Genomic DNA, 22,343 nt, shown 5'->3' on the forward strand with positions numbered 1-22,343 from the left:
TTAGATTGAATGCCTTTGAACAATACTTCTATGTGATTTGTAATAAATCAAAGAATCCCATAATTTTTTTCTTCATTTTTTTTCCTTGAAATTATTACAGTAAACAATGAAATAAAATGTAATTTGCATTTATGTAAATTTTTAGCCTTTGTAGTTACAGCTTGTAAATAGCATGCTCTTATATGAATGAAGAAATAGTTGACATTTGGTTATCCTGAGAAACAATTTATTTAGATAAACTTTTAGCTCTATTGTTCATACATCGTTATGAAACTGTAATATTTAATATGTTTTAAAAATACCAATCAGAATGTTATCAGCTATAATTGCTTCACTGGGGGTAGACCTATTGCTAGTGGCATGCAATCAGAAAATTCATTGACAAAATATACACTTTAACCATTAGACCCAAATATAAAAATTTCAAAAAACTTGAACCACACACATTATTGGAAAAAAATTCATTGGATATATAGCAGTTTGACAAACACTAATTTTGATCATTGAAAAGCTTAATTATTCCTTAACAATAGAATGTGATTAAAACATTCAGCTGATTTTTACAGAGTTATCACCCTGTAGTGTTATGAACCACCTTAAATATGTTTATAAAAGATACCTGTCAGAATATTATAAGCTATGATTGCTTCACTTAGGATTAGACCTATTGTTGGTGGCGTGCAACAGGACAATCACACATTTATTGATGTTCTAACATTGTTACACAACAATTTTATATTTAATGTGTTTTTGAAAATACCTATCAGAATATTTTAAGCTATGATTGCTTCACTTAGGGGTAGACCTATTGTTGGTGGCGTGCGACGGGAAAAATCACACATGTATTGATGTCGTCAAGGTTTGATGTTTTATTTTTAGCATGCACATATCACCAGCATGTAGCTTTTATTCCTTTGTGGTGAATGTAAACATTGCCAACCCCAAACAATAAATCGGAAATGTAGATAAGATTTTTTTTGGTTTTTAGTAAATAACAAATAGTAAATTACACTTATATTATGTTTTAATCTAGTATAACTATAAGTATTCTCCCAGTCCATTTATTAACCAAATGTAAATATTTGTATAAAGAGATTGTGTCGTCTGGGTATTTTTAAGTTGTTTGCAATAGTTAAATTACAAAGTTTTAAAGTGCACTTTACAATCTAGGAGATTCCCTCAAATTTTTTTCAGTGAAATTCAGAAATGGTCAAATCTTTATAAAAAAAACTCTGTGACAAAATTAAGTTTTATAAGAGTCTCTGAGATTATTTTCTTTATAAAAATGCTTCCATTTGCTTTTGGGTAGATTAATGAATAAAATACAGATGGAAAATCAATTAGACAGTTAAAGATCAACATTAATAGTCAAGGTTTTTTAACACTACCATAGTTTATATTTGATTTTTTTTTAAAGCATTAACCTAAAGGGGTTGGCAAACTTTTAACTATTTTCACTATGTATTAATGCACATTTTATTCCAGGTATTCACTGCTATAAACTCTGCAAAATGTACTCTTACTTTTTTTTAAATTTAATCTGTTTAAAAATATTTCATCCTGAATGTGTGACTCTATGTGTTCCACCGTTGTTAAACTAAATTTAACTTGCATGAATGTGTTCACATGTATCAATTAATTGTCTTTTTGTGATGTCTTTACTAAGTTCTGATCTATTACAGCCGATTTCATCGAGTGTGTAGGTAAAAGGTAACATCTTTGGTTTGTTTACTTGCTAGCTGAACCATGAAGTCATTATTATGTAAAGTATACTACCCACCTTCTGAAGTAGCATTGTCCTATAGACAGTTAGATTGCTTATCTGTCAGACTAGTCTACTCTTAAAGGAGGGAAGTTAACCTAGCCTAAAAATTACATCATGGTTCAGCTAGCAAGCGAGCTAACCAAAATATTACTTTTACTTACACAATCAATGCAATCGACTGTAAAGCTTTGCCTTATTGTCATGTATATATATACCGGTATAGATCCGATTTTAAGTCTAATTTTCATTCAGGTAGTGTATTGTTTGAAAAAGTTTATACCTAAAAAAAAACCAGAAAATTGTATACCTAATCTTTTAACATAGAATTACTTACTTTATGGAGCAGTGTTTGTAGAAATGTTAACATAATTTTATCCTAGAACTTTTAATTCTGAAAAAAAGGAGTAGAGGTTTGTTTATATTTTTTTCAAAATTATTGTGTATAGTGCAGGAGTTTTTGAATAAATTAATCGGTTGCAGTATAAATGTAAAAACAATAAAATATCTTGACAAATAAAATTTGTTGCACAAGAAACCCTATACATCAGCATACTTGTACCCATATCTTACTCTGATATTCAGACAATATACACTTGTTCCATATGTATTACTTAATAGCAAACTGATTCTACACACATTTATTAAATCTTAGTCCTTAAACATAAGCATAGTAAACCCAGAATCTAAGCAAATTAAACATACTGTAAACCAACTTATTTTCGCGATCGATTTATTTTCACGACTTTCGCGAGTAGAAAAATAACGTGAATATTAATTGTTGCGAATATGTAATATGTAAAACTTGAATCTTTCCTTATAACACTTTATCAAGTAAGTAAGAAAAACGTGAAATAAAGTATCCGCGAAAATAAGTTGGTTTAGAGTAATTGCAAAGATATGAAAAAACTGTAGATATGGGGAATACATCAATGACATAGCAATCAAATTGCAAAAATACAATTAAAAAGATAATAGGTGTAGTTATTTGTTTAACATTTAAACAATTTTATATATGTAATAGAATACGGTGAATTAGAAAAGGGTATCAGTATAATGATTGGGATATTAGTGTTAATTTGTAGGATTTTTTGCATCCTAAAATTTACTGTATATATTTATATTCAATAATGTAGGATATATGTTATGCAGTAAAAACTTTAAGACACTTATTAAAAAATTACTTTGGGATTGCCATAAAGGTTTCATACAAGTATTTTTAAACAACAGCCCCAAAAAACTGCCTTTAAAGATTGGTATATGACAATCAATACGAAAACAAAATAATTTATTGTTTTGTCATAAATCAACTGGAAAATTTACCAGAAGGGAAAAAAGGTTGATAGAATTTATAGTATTTTTCATCTCCAACCAATTTCTGAAAGTATAACTTCAAGGTATAGCTGTTTGAAAAAAAATTTATTATTATAATAATACAGATACTATGTGAAAAGATTGATAAGTTGTAAAACATTTTTTTCTGTGTATATTTTCAGGGCAAAACCAATGAGGTTTTCTTCCCTGAGGTCGTCCATGTCTTGAATGTCAGTACATGTATTAAAGTCTCCAAGTACAATGACATTGATGTTACCACTAGAAACATTGGACAAAAAGTCTTGCCACTGCTGACAAGGAAGCATTTATGACTTTTTATTCACTGCATTTAATGCAAGAAATCATTTTAGCAGATGACAGGTGCACAGAATGTTTTTTTTACAAATATGCTGCTTTTATCACATGGAATATTCTTTTGACAATTTTATTAGAATCCAAGTATTTTTTTATAATTTGTAAAAATGTGTGAAATTGAAAATATCACAATGAAAATTTGCAAACTGTACACAAATTAGTTTTGTATTCTTACAAAAAAAAACTTGTTTAGGTACTTGTTTTTTCTGGTATTGTTAATTTCAAATATATTGTAAGACATTTAATCCTGTTGGCTTGAATTTGTCTAACATTTGAGCCTTGATCTAATTAGATAGACCTTCTTTTAAGTTCCTATACCTTGTTGAATTTTGTCCTTTAGTTTATAATATTATTGATTTTTTTATGAATTTGAATTATAATAGTTAAAAAAAAAATGTGTAGGAAACCCTAGTCATATGATGACTTGCCCCAATACATCTTCACTCTGTTTTGCCGTCTTGAGTTCTCATATTAACCGGAAAGTAAGTCACTTGTAACTGAATGGCATGATGGACATTGTTTTTTTATAGGCTTTATCAAAATATTATTGAAGTTTACACATTAAGTTTTGCTTTCATGTCATGCCGTTTTTGGTGTTTGGTTTTATAATTGACAATTTGACATCTACTTACTTTTATGAACATAAAATAATAATCATTGTACATGAAGGTGTGAGAAGGTGTCATCAAGAATTCCTGGGTAAAAAACCCATCTTGAATTCATTAAAAAAAAATTCTTTCATAATTTCTTAGATCTTGAAAAATGAAATCAGTAATTCCAGTAATGGTAATTGTAAATCCTAAATTCCCACAAAAATGAAAAAAAAACCAAAAGTGTCATCCCATTATGGTCCTCTATAATGCATTGACGGGCTAGCAATCCCTGTTGATTTTTTCCTCCTACACTTCATAGTCTTTTTAAAACAACATATATGCAACTGTAGCTACATGCGTTATTTCAGTATGAATTATTCTTTCTTCTGTTTTTATTTATTTTCTGTGTTACACTATTTAATAAACAAAAGTATGATAGTGTATTTAACTTTATTTTACGTATTTTTTTTTACAAAAAATGATAACAAAGGGCAAATAGGTATATCTTAATTTTAATTTACTACTCATGTATTTTTTATGTTTGATTTTAAGCAATCTATGTGATTTATTTATGATTAAAAATTATATATGAAACGATTTGGAGTTTTTTGTCATTAAAATCTTTAACCTTGGGATGTCCAAGGTCAGAAGCCTGTAATTTAATGGTTGTCTTTGGATCATGATTTTGTAAATTGTATTGTTATGAACTAGCTATATATATAGTCTGTTATATTTCTCATTTGAACTGATTTTCAAATTTTCCTGTTGTAGGGCCTCGGTGGCCAAGTGGTCTAAGTATTTCTTCTACTGTAATCACTAGCTGAAATTGTGAGTTTAAACCCCCTTGTGTGGTAGCAGTCTACTTCCATGTTAATTGACTAAGATTGTCAGTTTTCCTATCGAAGGTCAGTGGTTTTCTCATAGCACTCAGAGTTCCTCCACCTATAAAAACTGACTGCCACAAATAGCCCAAATGTGGCTTAAAAATTGCATTATAATAAAAAGCCTAAACCCTTTAAAAATTGTCTTCTACAATGTCGGGAACTGCACCACAAAATTTTCTATGGCAGTTATCTTGATTTGTAACACATTATTTGGATTTCGCTCACTGGCTGTTTGACAAATGCCATACATTTGTTTATAAATCCTTGATCTGTGGTCTTTTGTTTGATATTTTCATCACTGGCAATCATAAAATTGAGTATTGAAACAGGGACATGTATGAGGACCAACCTGACCAAAGAGCAGGATACAACCATAAGGGCACCAATGGATCATCATCAACATGAAAATCCTGCACCCACAGGCATGCATCAGTTGTCCCACATTTGGTTTCCAGGTGATATATAGAGATTATAAAGGACCATTAAAGACAGGTTATATTTATTGTATTCTGTTGCAGGATTTTCATTCCATGTTAATCCTTTACAACATACAAACTAGGTGAACACCACATTTTGTGCTTGTACCAAGTTGGGCTGTCTGGACAATGTGCTGTTTATCTTTGTGCATATATTGTATTTTTTGTGGCTATTTGATTTTATGTAAACAATGTCTTCATGATTTAGGCTTGTTTAAAGACAGCTTACACCATTGAAAATAAGGTCCCGTTAGATGAACCCTGTAAGACAGATATGTACACCTTACAATAAATTCCATACAATCAAGAAAACTCAACATTGAGAAATGAACCATGCAAATGAACATGCATTCTATTTATTGTGGATGTCTTGCTTGTATTATGAGAAATATATAATATCCCAAAAAACATTCTATTATTAAAGTTGTCAATAACTATAACTGATAGTATAGGAGAAATGGACCCATCACAAAAACTTACAAATGACCAATTAGGTTATCAGTAGGTGAACTGTGCCAGAACCATATACACCTTAATTACTATCATTGTATTCACCAAACATCACCACATTTCAACAAACCAAGGCCACAACAACCATGTCTGAAGGAATGTTTACCTTGCAATGCTTTTATGTACCAGAAATAATTGACCTATTACTCAAAATAATTTAACCAGAGAAAGCTCACATACCTCAGATCACCTCAACCTTCCATTGGCAGTGGGCAAGCTAAATCTCACTAGATACCCAAGTTCAGAGTCAAAACCCCTACAGAAGGCAACTGATCATTCTTTTTTGTGGATGTTGCACATCTAAATATTATGTCCTCATTGACTACAAATTTTCAAGAAATTCTGTTCAGTGGTTACTGATTTCAGAGAAGTCAGACTGACTAACTGTTACTGTATATTTAGGTCAAAATTTTAATTTCAAAGGGGCATATCTCATAGAACAATAAATCTTATTTTCCTGCTCATAAGGATGTTTAAACCTGCCTCATTCTGTATGTGCCTTTTATTCCTGTTACTCATGTTCTTTTTTGACATAAATTAGGCTGTTAGATTTCTTGTTAGAGTTGTTACAATTGTCATTTCAGGGGCTTTTATAGCTAACTTTTCTGTGTGTGTTTTGCTCATTGTTGAAGGCTGTTTGGTGATCTATAGTTGTTAACCTCTATGCAATTTGGTCTCTGATGGAGAGTTGTCATATTGGCAATTATACCACATCTTTTTTATTTTTAAACATCTACGTTAGTATGTACTTCTTATCTACAAAGTTTCATCAAATTCTGTTGTGTGGTTTCAGAGGACTTGCAATGCCAAAAAACAGGACTGAAAGACTGATGGATGTGTGGGTCAAAAACAATATCCAAACACAATCCTGTGTTAACAAAAACATAATATTTTGAGCAATTACTGAAAAATTAAATGAGATCAAGAACAATTTTATGACATATGCCAGATGGGAATTATTTCTATCCTAAAGTAACCATAGGTAAAACACTAACAAAAGGCAGTTAGGAAAAAATACATCATCAAACAATTCTATATCTTTTTTTATTTTGTGTATAATCTTGAAATAATAAAATAAACAACTGTTACACAGCACATATAATACATATCACAACCTTGGCACATGTATACAACAGTATGGAGAAAAATAAAAATAATTGTAAAGAAAAATTTGTAGGATACATAGATCGTCATCAGTTTTTAGTATACTAAGGTTTTAAATAATTTTTTTAGAAGTTGAAGGGTTGTCATTTTAACAAACATTAACATAAATATAGACTCCATACATATCACATCTGCAACAGCTTTCATACAAATCACACAACTCTCTCACAGCTCAGCCACTCATACAAAATGCTTTCAGAACATATATATTATAACAAAGAATGTAATCAATTGGAATGGTTTTTTTTAAAGGTTAGGCATTGCTCAAAGAAATGCCTTTAAAATTGAATACATACTGTTGCATAAAATGTAATCAATTGGAATGTTTTTTTGAAGGTTTGGCATTGCTCATAGAAATGCCTTTCAAATTGAATACATATATGTTGTATAAAATTTAATCAATCAGAATGGTTTTTCAAGGTCTGTCATACTCTTGGAAATGCATTTTTACAATTTTTTCTAGTATGAAAAGAATTGAGTACTTAGAAATGTCACACTGTATGGGAAGATTGTTTCACATCAGCCAGCACATAGTTTACATAGGCAGTACCCCTTGTAATATTTTCCAATATTTTATATACAAGGTTAACTTGATGACGGTGGAACTATTGAAGCCTGAGACAATTCTGCTCGTCTAATCTCACCGGTTATCGACAGCAAATCCTGAATGACTACACGGATCTGAAATTGTAATTTTACATATTATATTCTAAAATGAATCATTCCGAGTGTGCAGAAGTATAGTAATGAGCCACACAAGATGTTGAGGAAAGGGATGTAAGTACTGGCAGCAGCAGGGGAGATAAGTCTATGATGATGATGGTACATAGGCAGAAGACACAAAAGTATCAGATCTTTTCAGTTCCTGTACAATGTCCTTTAGATCAAACAAAAACATCTGAATCTGAAATGATAGCAAAAGAAAATTGGTCAATAATTATGCAGTCAAAGTAAATGACATCAAAAGAAAAACATCAATAGTTATACAAAACATATTTGATGAATATACAAAAGAATGAAGGGGATGAAATAAATGCAAACACTTGTTGCTTCCCTTTGTTTTATTTATAAATTTGTGAATTTTTTATTGTGATTTTTTGTTAATTTGCGGTGATATTTTGTTATCTAAAACACTAATTGCAAGTTTCGAATATAGCCCAGTTAAATATTATACCAATACATGTCTAAACAGGTGAAATATATCTTTTATGTCAAATATATAAAGGGAAGCAACTCTTTTGATCCTATTTGGTATGGTAACTGGTAGGAACTGGAAATCACACATCAGATTTTGTATTGATTGTTTTGGAGTGTATGTTAAAACACATAGATATTAAGAATTATAGGGAATGATGATTTGAAAAATGGTGTGAAGGAATGAAGAAAAATGGATAAATTCCTGACTAGAATAGATAACTATATGAAACACACAAAATTTGTATAACAAAGAACTGAAAGTTTACCACTCAAGTTTATACAACTCTCAGATCATAAAACAACTCTGCATGTATAATGATAATATGAATCAATGATACACCCAATTATATTCAAAATTCTATAGAATATACACCAAAAAAGCATCAAAAATATATAATGCATTAACATCAAGTTTGCTATAAATATATTAAGCATGCTAATTTTTTTCAAAAAAAAGTTCTCACCTTTTTTCATTGTTGGCCTTGAACTTGTGCTGCCCCAGCTTGGTACATTTTGGGAGATTGTTATACATTAGAAGCTAGGCTATTACACAAGCTAATGTGCAAGCTAAGTGTGTCACACATGCACAAGTGACACTAGTACATACAACACATAGTTCAAAGGGTCAAATTAGCAAGTGTGTCCACTCACATTCACTGGTGAAAACAGGAAGTGGCATTATCGAAACCATGTATAATTTAGTATTTTAAGATTTAACTTAACAGAAATTCTTCTGATTGTTTCAGTAAATTTTAAAAAATAGCTTAACATAAGGGGAGATAACTTAGACAAATAATTTTCCAATGAAGTTTCATCGTATGTTTATATGTAGCAAGAAAAGTATTTTTATGGCATATTTTCCATTGTTCTTTATACTTAATCCCCCTTTTAGTTTCTAATCTTTATTATTCAGCCTTTTTTTATTTTGGGGGATTTTTTCTGCTTGACCCATTATTCCGACTCCTTATGAAATACAACTTACACTAGAATAATATAAAAATATTTTTCCTCCACCTAAAAGGCTACTAAAAGTAATCATCACAAGGAGAAGAGTGCTACACTGTAAACTTTACTTATATATTGATGTGTATGAAATATTCCTAAGTCATGTACTCTTGTATAATATTACTATTTTATACTTCTATACTAAAGAATTATATATATAATATCTACTCAAAACAAATATGTGCACTACCTTATATTTAATATATGTTTTGAACTCAAATCTTATTTAAGTTAAACAGTTAGTAAAGGTCATACATGTGATTTATTCATGCAGTTAGGGTATACAACATGCAGGTGTTTCTAAAGTAAGGGAAAAATGCTCTCAACAAGGGAGATAAGCTAATTAATTTGATTACAAGTACGTAAATCAATAAATATACAATAAATATTTTCAATCTGTTTAAATCAAATGCTTTTCTAATCCAAAAAGTCTCAAATCCTGAAGATCTTCAAATTGGTTTTGCACAGACCAATTTTATTTTTTTATTATTTATAATCAAAACTTTCCAAAAAAATTACAAGGTTCTGTTAAAGAAAAATAATTGTACTTCTAAGTTATATTTGTTTTTCTATAAAATGTAAGTAATCTTTATTTCAACAAATTATGAAAAATAGCATCCAATGTTCAGAGCATTTTGTTATCTTAATGCAAAATAAACAGGCAATAAAAAGGAATTTTGACTGGAACTCAATTAACTGTAAAAATGAAGAATACAAAAATTATAAAGAAACATAGTCAATCAATAATTTCTATTGTAAAAAAAAATGTAATTATGAAAAACTACTATAAGAAATCATTTTTTTTTATGGCTGGTACCCGTCACTGCCACTTGCCTTTGTTTTTAGTGCCATCATGAAAAGATTTAGTCTTTCATTGTGATTGCTCATTTGTCAATAATTTTATGCTGAAAACTTTTGGTCAATGACATTTTAAACACAAAGATAACTAGTTTAACAACACCATTTTCCCCCCTGTACTGAAGTTTAACTATTTTGTGTGTTAGTTATTTTTTAGTTTTAACTTTGACAAGTTACTGCACCATTTTTTCTATAGGAAATCAGAATATTTTTGTCCATATGTATTTTTTTAATTTTTCACTTTGCACGTGTTTTTTCTTCCTTGTACTTATTCTTTAGGTTGGTTAGGAGTTGTATATGAGTACCTAATATTATCTTTCTTTTTTAGAATATTCATAACTTTAATATTCAAATTAATATTTTTCTGTTCTACATGTAGGATAGAAAGTTGATTGTAGTGTTACATTTTCCTTGTTAACAAAAGAGATTTCTCATCAGTCTACAGTAACCAATGTTCTTATTTGTCTTTGGTGAGAAGATCACTAATTCTTCAAATTAATGATCCATATCCATATTTAAAGCTAGCTCATAGCTGTATTACATATATCAAATCAAATGTTTCAATTTCCTCAACATATGATACCAAAATAAACATTATTAGATTTTATGCTTTACAAATGTACTTCAAAGGAAGACAAAAAAAAATCTTAATCTTTATAGTGCTTTTGAAAACTTAAATATATATATATAAAAACATATTGACACCGTATGTTTGTGGCATAACATCGTGGCCACAAGTTAAACATTTTTTTTCTTTTCTGTTTAGTATTAAATTTATATTAAGATCCATTTTGTTACATCTTGTGATCAATTTTATTTGGCAATCTCCAATGGCAGTCAGCAGGGTTAAAGAACATCAGTTGTTCGACCTGTTAGTCAAATGCGTTTTGTTTGAATATACTTTTTCACTTTTTTTGTCTTTTGGAAAATGTTGTTTGTGCTGTTTTTAGACCCTTCTACAACGAAATTTGTTTTACATGCACACGTATAAAAATTGCGGTTTTTATCCAACACAATCATAGGTTTGAACGTAGTTTTCAATTTAGACTCGTATATATATATCCTTCAAACAAACAAAACATCTATGAGTACAGTTTTCACTGGCATGACAAACACGCATTTATACATGTATATATATTTCTTTTCACAAGGTGAGAAATCTGTTAGATTTTCCTCTCTGATTTCTGTTTTACTAGTTTTGGAAATTCAATCCCTTAACTTATTATAACGTTTGAACTTTATTTGCAAAAACATAGATATCTTCCAAAAAAGTTTTATGATTGAAGGTCATGTTGCATGAGAACTGAACTTAAACCCAAATGCCGAGGGTAACTTTGTTTAAATCAAAACATTATCTGTGTACAAAATAAATATGTATGTTCGTCTTTGAGTATTTGTATATTCTGCAAAGAAGTAAGAGAGTACTTCAACAACAGATTTCCACTTTCCTTGTCCATATTTTATAAACCAAACCTTTACCAAAATACATACATATGTGACATTCAACACCAGATATATATATATGTAATTTGAGGTACAATTTTACCTGTGCTAATTGTTCATGTGTTTCTTCTTCTTCCGCTGACTGTCTTTGGTGTCGTTTGACTAACTGATACAAATTTCTGGCAGCCCTATCAAAACAAAAATAAATTTATTTAAAATTGTGCAATGAAAGATGTTTCATTTAGTTTATCTATAACAATTCTTGCCATTTTGATCAAATGTTTGTTTAAGTGGGAAAGTATTGAGTGGGGTGGGAGAAATGGGATGATGAGAGGGAATTTTTATGTAAAAAATATTTTTTATATACTACGTACACATTCATATTATTTGATCTATCTGGTATTCTATATATAGATGCTTTCAAATTTGTGCACATGTTTTTTTTCAGCAACAAAAATGAATGGTGTTTATCTTATAAAATATCAGAAATATACTATGAACATCAATTACTATAACTAAAGTATTCAAGTCTTACTAACACCCACAGTTTTGTGTGAACTTACATTTTAATTCTACCAAGTGTAAGTGTTTTTGTAGCAGCAGTATTTTTAATATGTGTCCATGCTGACTCCCATTTTACAGCCTCACTCTGAGCTGTGTCAAGTTGAGTCTGTAATCCTGATAACTGGTTATTACAGGATAAAATCTCATTGTCTTTTTCCTATGAAAATAATATAAACAATTATAATTTTATACGGTTAACCCTTTCAAGGCTACACAAAAACATAGAAAAATGGCTGCTCCTGCATTTTTTTGGTGTTCATTCAATAAAACAGTATATTCCTTTTCAGCATGCTGTATCTTTTTTTATTATAAGAGATACAGAAACAGTTATTGCATGAAAAATGATCAGGAGAGCATGACCTGTAATGTTAGGCAATTATTTCAATAAATTTTTATCAGGTTAGCTGCATTTCCAGGTAATTAACAGGTAAAAGGTGTAATATATTACATTTGAGATGAATTTTGAATAAAAACTGCTTTTAGTCTTCATTTATCTTCTTGTTTTATCTGCCATACAATATAAAAAACACCAGTTGCTCGATTCCATAGCGTATTGCACTATACACAACGTATTATATAATCATGGTACAAATAATTGGCTCCGTCCTGAAAATTTTCAGTCAACCTCCGTTTCCCCCCCATTTCTACGTCATGTAATGATCTATCAAATCATATTTCCCACACGAATTAAATGTAAAAAACACATTGAGATAACAAGAAACCTTTTAACTAATCCTCGTTTTCAGTTTTGCCATAGAATGCTGAAATATTTCCATATTTACAGCTTCGTTTCCGATTTCCGCCATTTGCATTTGTCAAAATATTTGTTTTTATTTTCCTTCTATTTTCCTTCTACTGAATGATTTTACTATAAAAATGAGAGGACCCGAAATGAAACCGAATGGTTTAAGAGTCCTGATGAAAAATCCATGGTCATCACAGAATATGCCGCGAATAGCAGTGGCGGACAACGTACGTCATGGCGGCATATGATGTGTATAGCGCATTACCTTTCAGTTCGTATTACTTTATATATTTAAAAAAAATAATATACACCTTAATTAAAACTACGGGTTATGTTCTTCTCATATATGTTATGATGGTATGATACTAAACCCCTAACGGGAAGGATTGTGCCTGATGTTCATATGATGAAATCATAATCTTTCAGTCAGTTTAATTGAAGTCTGGAGCTGGCATGTCAGTTGACTGCTAGTAGTCTGTTGTTATTTATGTATTATTGTCATTTTGCTTATTTTCTTTGGTGACATCTTCAGACATCAGACTCGGATTTCTCTTGAACTGAATTTTAATGTGCGTATTGTTTTGCGTTTACTTTACTACATTGGTTAGAGGTATAGGGGGAGGGTTGAGATCTCACAAACATGTTTAACCCCGCCGCATTTTTGCGCCTGTCCCAAGTCAGGAGCCTCTGGCCTTTGTTAGGCTTGTATTATTTTAATTTTAGTTTCTTGTGTACAATTTGGAAATTAGTATGGCGTTCATTATCACTGGACTAGTATATATTTGTTTAGGGGCCAGCTGAAGGACGCCTCCGGGTGCGGGAATTTCTCGCTACGTTGAAGACCTGTTGGTGACCCTCTGCTGTTGTTTTTTATTTGGGCGGGTTGTTGTCTCTTTGACACATTCCCCATTTCCATTCTCAATTTTATACTTTATTCTTAATTGAATATGCTTGTGCTCAAAGAGCTGAAGACACCCGAGTAGAAAATCTATTTCTGCAAATAAATAATTACTTCACTTTCTAAAACAGTCAAGAAAATCTCAACACAGCACACATTATTTCTACCTAGTTATATAGGTTGTACTATTTTTTACTTATTTGTTGACAAAATGAATGTAGTGTCTAAATTTCAAAAAAATGGTGAACATTTTTATACTACAATCAAATATTTTTTCAATTCTTTAATGATAATTCATGGTTCCTTTAATTATCACAGCAAGGCCTTGATCCAACATACCTCGCTGTATTTCATCAAATTTTGTCGTTCTTTTTCTATGACTTCCTGATTTCTTTGGTCCTGTTCTAATAAATCCTGGAAAAAATTACAATTTTATAAATGAATATTGGAATATTATTCACCTGTAAAGTATTATACATGTACTGCTAAATCATTTTTCATTTTTTTTTAATGTTTCTATGTCTTGTATAGAACAATGTATTGTAGGATTGTCTTTGTAAAATATCTTAATATTTCAAGTATATGTATATATATATATATCTCACAAGTAATGAATAAAAAAATATGAATACTAAAAAGATTCAATTAAAATTGGTCTTTGAAAAATGTTCAGTGGCAAATGATTGACACTTAATCTTGCAAGACAGTGGCAGATCCAGAACTTTTTGTAATGGGGGCCTGGGAAAGATATTAAAACAATAATTCATAAGTAGGTATGCCGAAGTGGGTTGATGAGAATAATTTCCACCATAAAAATGTTCAAGGAAAGTGCTATAACAAAGTCAAGGTTTAAAACAATCAATTGTCATTTGTTGCAGCACACGAGTTATGTGTTGTGTTTTTATTTTCACCCTATTTTCCCGCTGATTCATCATGATAGTTTCTTACCTCATGTGTTGCTGTCAATGTGTCATATCTAGCTATAATATCTCTCATTTCACCAAATTCCTCTCCTGCTTCTAACACCTTTTCCATGTAAGTGTGATAAATTTTAAATCTATCTAATTTTTCTTGTAACTTGGATTTGTCTTTTTCTAGTTTTGATTTTTCTACTTTCAATCTAAAAAAGTAATAAGAAACACTGAAGTATATACAGACGATTCTGACTATTTGCATAGCCTATTTGTCAGACAAAATTATGTGATTATGTGAAATATCCTCATATCCAAAATGCAAAAATTACAGAGTAAAAAAAGATTGATGGGAAGGAAATCCCAAAAGAAAGATGAAGAGCTGTGATCCATCAATACAGTTTAGAGTTTTGAATTCTAATAAAAGTGAAATTTCTGATGTCATCAATGTTAATGTCTGTTAATTCTTTTAATAAAGTTTATAAAAAGATTTGTTTGTTTGTTTTTTGTGTACCAACATTCCCTTTATCTGTAATATAAATATAGAACCAAATGTTCTACAAATAGATTTTTTTCAGTGACAAATATGTGTACAATGAAACATAAGAATTAGAAGTATATATTAAATACATACACTTTTCAACAATAACAAACAATAAATGTTTGATACATAAAAATCTTCAGCAATAAATAAATGTCTTTTAATGTATTACATGAAAAGAAATAACCCATTTGCCAAGCCTGAATTAAACGCATTATACATAGATAGTCATTGAAATTAATTAATAGGAGGCAATATTTTTTAAAATTTACTCCTGGTCGATATTTTCATGACCCAAGGCTTAAAATAGAACAAGGGAATCAAATTTACCTAAATTTCAGTTTATTTTAAGATCTATGAGTTTGGCTGTCCCTCTAGTATCTTTTGCCCCTCTTTAATGAATATCACATAATATAATCAAGAAAGAAACTATTTCAACTATATATTGAAACAACACAAAAGTAAATAAAAATTAAACTTTTGACACAGAGACATGTCTTGCCTGTCGACAGAAAATGCAGACAAATGGATAAACAGCAACATTGCTAATCAATTCAAAGTTTGCTGGACCCATGACATTTAGGGCAGCACGTCAAAATGATCTTCAACTGTGATGTACTGATAGTAATGCAACTTTATAGAAAAAAGCATTGATCAATCACAAGTTAAGTTTCTATGAAACTGACTTACGGTGGATTGGGACTATTCGACTGTGCATAATTTCACGCATGAATTACAACACACACAAAAGGTATGTGTCATAAATTCGATATTATTTTTTAAAAATATTTTGATTAATTTAAAATGTTAAGCCATTGTAGTTATGTCAGTACAAAAATATTATTGTTATTATGTTTATCTGTGAAAGGCTCAAAATGCCATATCACCCAATTTCACCATTTTCCCACCACAATTTGGGTTTTAAGGCAAAATATTTTTTTTCCATTATCAGTGACCTATGTTTTTTATTTGCTCATTGTTTGAAGCTATATTTCAGCTGTTTATATTACAGTTTTGGACGAATTGTCAGAGAACTTTTTTTTATATTCTGATAAAAATATGTTAACACCTCTATTTTCCCTATCATTTCATGGAAAAATGGTCCCTTTTACATACCTATTTAAAAGTAAAATTTTGAGCCTAAATGGTCAGTGACCCCCTATTTTTTTTTGACCATTTGATTCACTTTCTGTAAAGAATAAAAAATTTAAAAATATGGCAATTCTGATAGAAACTTCGAATAGGCCCGAGCCACCTTAATCAGAAAACTTAACAATTGTTGATGTCCTTGACCTATGTCTTGTCTTCTGCAACTTTTGTCACAGGTGAGACAAAAAATAATGAAAATAACATTACATTAAAAAATTTTACTTACATACTTGATGTTTCAGGTGAAATATAGAGACCAGTTTAATTAAGCATATCTAGCTGGTGATTATTTGCTATGCAATTAACCAAAAGGCTATACAGATAACTGGATTTTTTAACATTAAATCAAATTTTAAGTCTATGTTTAAATTTTCAATCCACAAGTCAATCAGACCAACATACTGAACAGATCTCAAAAAGACAAGTTGTTACATAAAGTGTACATAGTTGTTAATTATAGAATAACTAATCGAAGAATTCAAATAGAGAAAAATATTCAACGAGTGACCAAACAACACATTAATTCACAAATGCGCGTAGCGCATGACTACGAGTTAATTATCAGTGTTGTTCGGTCATGACATGAGTTGAATATTTTTGAATTCTTTGAAATAGAAGTTTATATCTAAAGATAAGAAGTTTACACGAATGAATAAATATAAACCTTAAATTTTGAACATATCTATATATTCTTTTGGCTAACCCAATACACCATAATAACAGACCAAGAGTAATATGCCATTATTGTACCATGGCATGGGAGGTAATTTTGACAATATAATAGTATTGGGCCAAGGGAGGTAATTTTGACAAATGTAAATTATGTATTGTGCCAAGGATGGAAATTTTGTCAAATATAAATTATGTATTGTGCCAAGGGAGGTAATTTAGTCAAATATAAATTATGTATTGTGCCAAGGGAGGTAATTTTGTCAAATATTAATTATGTATTGTGCCAAGGGAGGTAATTTAGTCAAAAATAAATTATGTATTGTGCCAAGGGAGGTAATTTAGTCAAAAATAAATTATGTATTGTGCCAAGGGAGGTAATTTTGCCAAATATAAATTATGTATTGTGCCAAGGGAGGTAATGTTGTCAAATACATAGATATTGTGACAAGGGAGGTAATATTGTTGCTGTAATTACTTCTCAATTTCTTTATCTTTATGTTTCTTTGAATCTCTTTCCTCGTCAGCCTTTTTCAAAGCTCTTGCTTTCTTAGAATCATTTTCCTGTAAACAAATGATATTTAATGATATAGTGATATTTTTTTTCATAAATTCACTACATTATATTATAAAACTTTTTAAAATAAAAGTTCCAGTTAACTTAATGTAATATCCTTTAGAAATATTAAATTCTATATACAAACATATCTTTTAAAGAACTCAACATTAGTAGTTAACTTTAATTTCAATCAATTATTACATATTTCTCTAACCGCTGATAGTGCAAATACTTCCATTTTCAACCACAATTTTTGAATCATTCTATAAGATGTCAATGTCATCACAAATGTAAAAAAACATCTTTAGCCAAAATATATAATGTTTCTGCATATTTTGCAATATATATTCAATCATAATAAGTGTCATTACTCAGTTTTGACAGCAGGATGTTTATTTTTCATTAAAAATCCTTTTTTTTCAAGATAAGTGAGACACTTTTAAATAGGAATAATTTACATCTATATATCATTAGCTGCATTTACAAGAACAACCCTTTCAAAAGATGATTTATCTATAAACTTCTGAGTCTGATACTTACCTTGAGAAAATGATCAAACTTCAGTAATTGCTCCTTTAAATCACATTCTTTTCTTTCTAGTTCCTCTCTTCTTTGCTGTAAACTTTCCATTTTCATTTGGAATTCCTTGAAGTAGAATATCATATAATTGTTTTTAAAAATATGAAACATATCGCATCATTCTATGTAGTTGGTTCAGGGAAAAAGTATTAAAAAAATATCTAAAAATGAGTTGTTTTTTATTTTTATTTAAGGTAGCACAATACAAAGTTTTTGTCACTCCCAATCAGACAACTTTAAACTGATGTAATTCATTCCATCCTTCTTTATATTTTATAAATGAGGTACCAAAAGAAAGAAGAAAGATTAGTCTTTTAAATTGTGATAATTTCATTATGACATAATTATTACATAATTAATTATTATGCAATTAGTCGCTATATTGTGATGTCCACACTTGAATGAATTTAGCGTCTTTGTTTTTCATAGCATCCCAAAATATTTTATAGAATCTTGTACAACACAGCTTGACCTCCAAAACTGTGTCTCAGATTTCCAAAAACATCAATAGAACAAATTTTATACCCAATTGAACTTAGTGGTCTCTAATGAATTGATGTTGCAAACTTCATTGAAGATTTATGAGATAATTAAATACAATAGGAAAAATCTGAGACACAGTTTTGGAGGTCAAACTGTGGTGTGCAAGAATCTATAAAAAATTTAAGGATGCTATGAAGAACAAAGAAGCTAAATTCATTCAAGTATGGACATCACAGAATGGCAACTAATTACATAACAATTAATTATGTAATAATTATGTCATAATTAAATTATCACAATTTGAAAGATTAATCCTTCTCCTTTCTTTTGGTACCTCATTTATAAAATTTGAAGAAAGATGAGTCGAATTACATCAGTTTAAAGATGTCTGATTGGGGATGAAAAATCTTTGTATTGTGCTACCTTAATTGAGTTATTAAAAACTAATTTCATGAAAGCATTTGAAGAACTACAAGTTACAGACTTGCAGTGTTCAACATTTACAAATTCAAAGGAAGACAATAATTAATCATATAGTCATAAAATGTACCATACTTTTTAATCTAATACCCTAATTATGCTAATGTGCATTTTTTTGGAAAATAAATAATTCAGTCCCAGTTGAAGTGATTGTTTCTCTGAATGTCGAGGACCTGAAATCTTTATAAGATTAAAAGGCTTCACAAACCAAGGATTTTGATTGAAACTCTCTGGGTGAGCTGAAAGCTTAAAGTTTTCAAGGTAGGTCAATCCAGAGCTAATTCTAAATGATTAATTGACTACTTTACATTGTCTACTAGACATTCAGGTGTTAATGTAGCCATACTAGATCAGTGGATTATAACGACTGAATTATTCCAGTAAATAGTTTAGTCATAAATTCTTCATGAGCTGAATTGTAATTAAAAAATATACCAATCTACAATACCTCTTTCTGGGCTAGGAGTGCCTGATCAACTTCTGCCATTTCTCTTCTTTTCTCCAAAAGTCTTGTTGCAGGTGTCAAGTGATCATCTTCCCGCTCAGGCATTTTGCTAATGAAAGAAAAACAGGAAATAAAGATTTTCCACATATATTAAACATTACATGTACATAAAAAGGGATCATGACCTTTCTCATATGCAATATTAATAACCAAAGGAATCCATAAAATTTTGACATCCTAATAGAAAATTTCTGTTGCCATGAAGGAAAAGTGATTGTTGTATGACGTCAAATTCAACAGTTCAGGTGTGATCTAAAAAAAGAATAAAAAAATGAAAATTAACTGTCATGACTGTTCTAACGAGTCAGTAAATGTTTTAAAATCATAATTGAATTCAAAAGGTGTCCGATTCTTCGATACTGGTGGATAAGCATCATTATTACATTGGTTACAATGAATTATATTGATTTCCCAGTTAAATAATAACCGATAAATTCACATGTGAAATAAACGTGGCTGACCCAAGAAGCTCTACTGCTTGAACAATGGATGTCGTACAACAATAACTTTTGCATTGGGGCGTCAGATATTTTGTATTGTGATGTCAAAATTTTACAGGAACCTGTGTGATGCACAGTAATGGCAGACAAATAGTGATAAGGTGTATTCTTTTGGAACTGCATGCAGCCATGTACATAGTCATACATGCTGAGTTTAAATTAATTCTTTTAGTAATAATGTCCCAATTAAAAAAAAATTTGAAATTTGGAAAGAGGAGAAAAATCCAGAAAAATATATATCACCACTAGGAAAAATGTACCAACAAACTGAAGATATGAAAGATACAGAATTGGTTGATATAGACAAGATAGAACCGCAGTATGAATACCAAGGTCTAGTATCAGTCATTAGAGCCCCTGACTACTGGCGTAACATAGGCAGCTCAAAATCCAGAACAACAGCCCAAATAGAGGAAGGAAAACAAATCATCTCGGAACAACTCCAATCTCAAACACCAAACACAGCAGTTGCTTTTACAGATGGGTCATGTTTAGGAAATCCAGGCCCCTGCGGTGCAGGAGCTATAATTTACATTAATGATAAAGAAGAAAAATTAAAAAGACCTGTCTCTAACAAAGGATCAATCTTGCTAGCTGAACTTATAGCAATAAAAATGGTTCTGGATTACATAGAATCTTTTTCAAAAGAGCAAATTAATACTTTAACTTTATTTTCGGACAGTCAGACAGCATTAGGTATCTTAACTCTCAATTGGAAAAGTGACAGCTATCATCAAACCATTAACGAAATCAAAGGGAAAATAAAAAATTTAAACGAACATGGATTTTTAATAAACTTAAACTGGACACCAGGACATGCCAACATAAAAGGAAATGACGAGGCAGACTCCTTGGCAAAAGAAGCTGCTAAAGAAGCAGAAACACTAGCCGTTGATGATATAGTATTTACAAAACAAGATGTAAAAAAAGCAGCCAGAAATTCTGTTACAAAAAAATGGCAACGCAGATGGGAAAATAGTGATACTGGACGTCACTATTTCAGATTTCATCCTGAAGTTAAAGATAAAGTTAAAAAAGACTTCCCGTCAAAAAAAATGTACAACATAATCAACAGTTTACGAACAGGTTATTCTAAATTAAATGCATACCAATTTATAATAAACCAGCACATCGACACGGAAACCTGTCATCACTGCAAACAAAAAGAAAATGTACAACACTACCTTTTTGAATGTGACCTGTATTCAGATGCCAGAGACAAATTATTTCATCAAATATACTTCATAACAGGACAAATTCCAACAGATCTAGACAATTTATTAACAATCAATTTGCCAAATGCAGAAAATATCAATCAACTATTAGCGGAGTACATAGAGGAAACAAACCGTTTTAGTGGATAATTTGATACAAATTTCTTTAAATTTTTTATATTTTTAATTTTTCATGCCATTTCAATAACCTAATAAACCATTTTTTAAATTTATTTCACTTCATACAATAATTCTATAATATTTTTAAAGCGCCACCTACAATATATAAGTACAAAGGAGAAACTACAATTGTGATAATTATTTTACAAGAGAGGATAATTTACAAGAGAGATTACTCTGTCATCACGACAAAGATTGAAGATTGAAGAGTTTACATGTAACTCACGGCATAGAGGTAATTGCTATATTAGGCCAATAGGGAATCATGACAGAAGAAAACCACATTCTACATATCTAGGTCTATATGTTTTCTTAAACTACTTTTTCCATTTTTTACATTGCACCAGTGAGGGGGATAGGACCTTTATCGGGACTCCGGGATCGGGTGTTTTTAAGCTCAGGATTTCCACTCTTGGGATCCGGGAATTCTTTTTTTCGAATTTCAGGACCTCGGGATTTCGTGTTTTTAAGCTAGGGATTTCATGTCTTTAAGCCCAGGATTTCGGGATCAGCATCCCCTCCTACCCCCCTCACCAGTGGCAGTGTGAAATAAATATGCATTATTTTTCATATTCTAGACTAGGAAAACGTACACCACGAGGGTATCCTCGAAGGTCGTCTTGAAATATTCTTCCAGATCCACAGACATTTTGATGGTATAATGTTATTGTCTAAATAAAAACAGCAACAATAAAGGACACTTTTAAATTGTTGTTCAATGATCCGCCATTTGTAAACCAGTCAGTAGTTGCCATGACATCGAAGCTATTAAAAGTTTTGAAAAC

The 22,343-nt window shown here is 30.3% G+C and overlaps 2 protein-coding genes across 5 annotated transcripts in view; one reads left to right on the forward strand and one right to left on the reverse strand.

The window, feature by feature from the left end:
* LOC139528009 (SANT and BTB domain regulator of class switch recombination-like) overlaps window positions 1-4,639 on the forward strand; it is a 31,866-nt gene extending 27,227 nt beyond the window's left edge. For 2 of the 3 annotated variants that reach the window (XM_071323776.1, XM_071323775.1), the window contains exons 20-21: window positions 798-859; window positions 3,259-4,639. In XM_071323776.1, coding sequence (XP_071179877.1) covers window positions 798-849 — 52 coding nt within the window. In that variant the 3' untranslated portion in view covers window positions 850-859; window positions 3,259-4,639. The remainder of the gene's footprint in view (window positions 1-797; window positions 860-3,258) is intronic. The other variant, XM_071323777.1, reaches the window with a different exon arrangement.
* Window positions 4,640-6,939: 2,300 nt separating this feature from the next.
* Window positions 6,940-22,314, reverse strand: LOC139528012 (coiled-coil domain-containing protein 42 homolog). 2 transcript variants are annotated; one of them, XM_071323783.1, is made up of 9 exons: window positions 22,152-22,314; window positions 19,608-19,713; window positions 18,158-18,262; window positions 17,537-17,622; window positions 14,737-14,908; window positions 14,128-14,202; window positions 12,145-12,302; window positions 11,685-11,769; window positions 6,940-7,759 (listed from the first exon to the last, which is right to left on the reverse strand). In XM_071323783.1, the coding sequence occupies exons 1-9, from the start codon at window positions 22,205-22,207 to the stop codon at window positions 7,664-7,666; spliced, it is 939 nt and encodes a 312-aa protein (XP_071179884.1). In that variant the 5' UTR covers window positions 22,208-22,314; the 3' UTR covers window positions 6,940-7,663. The 2 variants fall into 2 exon arrangements, with proteins under 2 accessions (XP_071179884.1, XP_071179883.1); XM_071323782.1 differs by having other exon boundaries at window positions 6,940-7,982; window positions 22,152-22,313.
* Window positions 22,315-22,343: the final 29 nt, after the last annotated feature.

This window comes from Mytilus edulis, chromosome 6 (genome assembly GCF_963676685.1).
Source record: "Mytilus edulis chromosome 6, xbMytEdul2.2, whole genome shotgun sequence".
NCBI classification, from domain to species: Eukaryota; Metazoa; Mollusca; class Bivalvia; order Mytilida; family Mytilidae; genus Mytilus; species Mytilus edulis.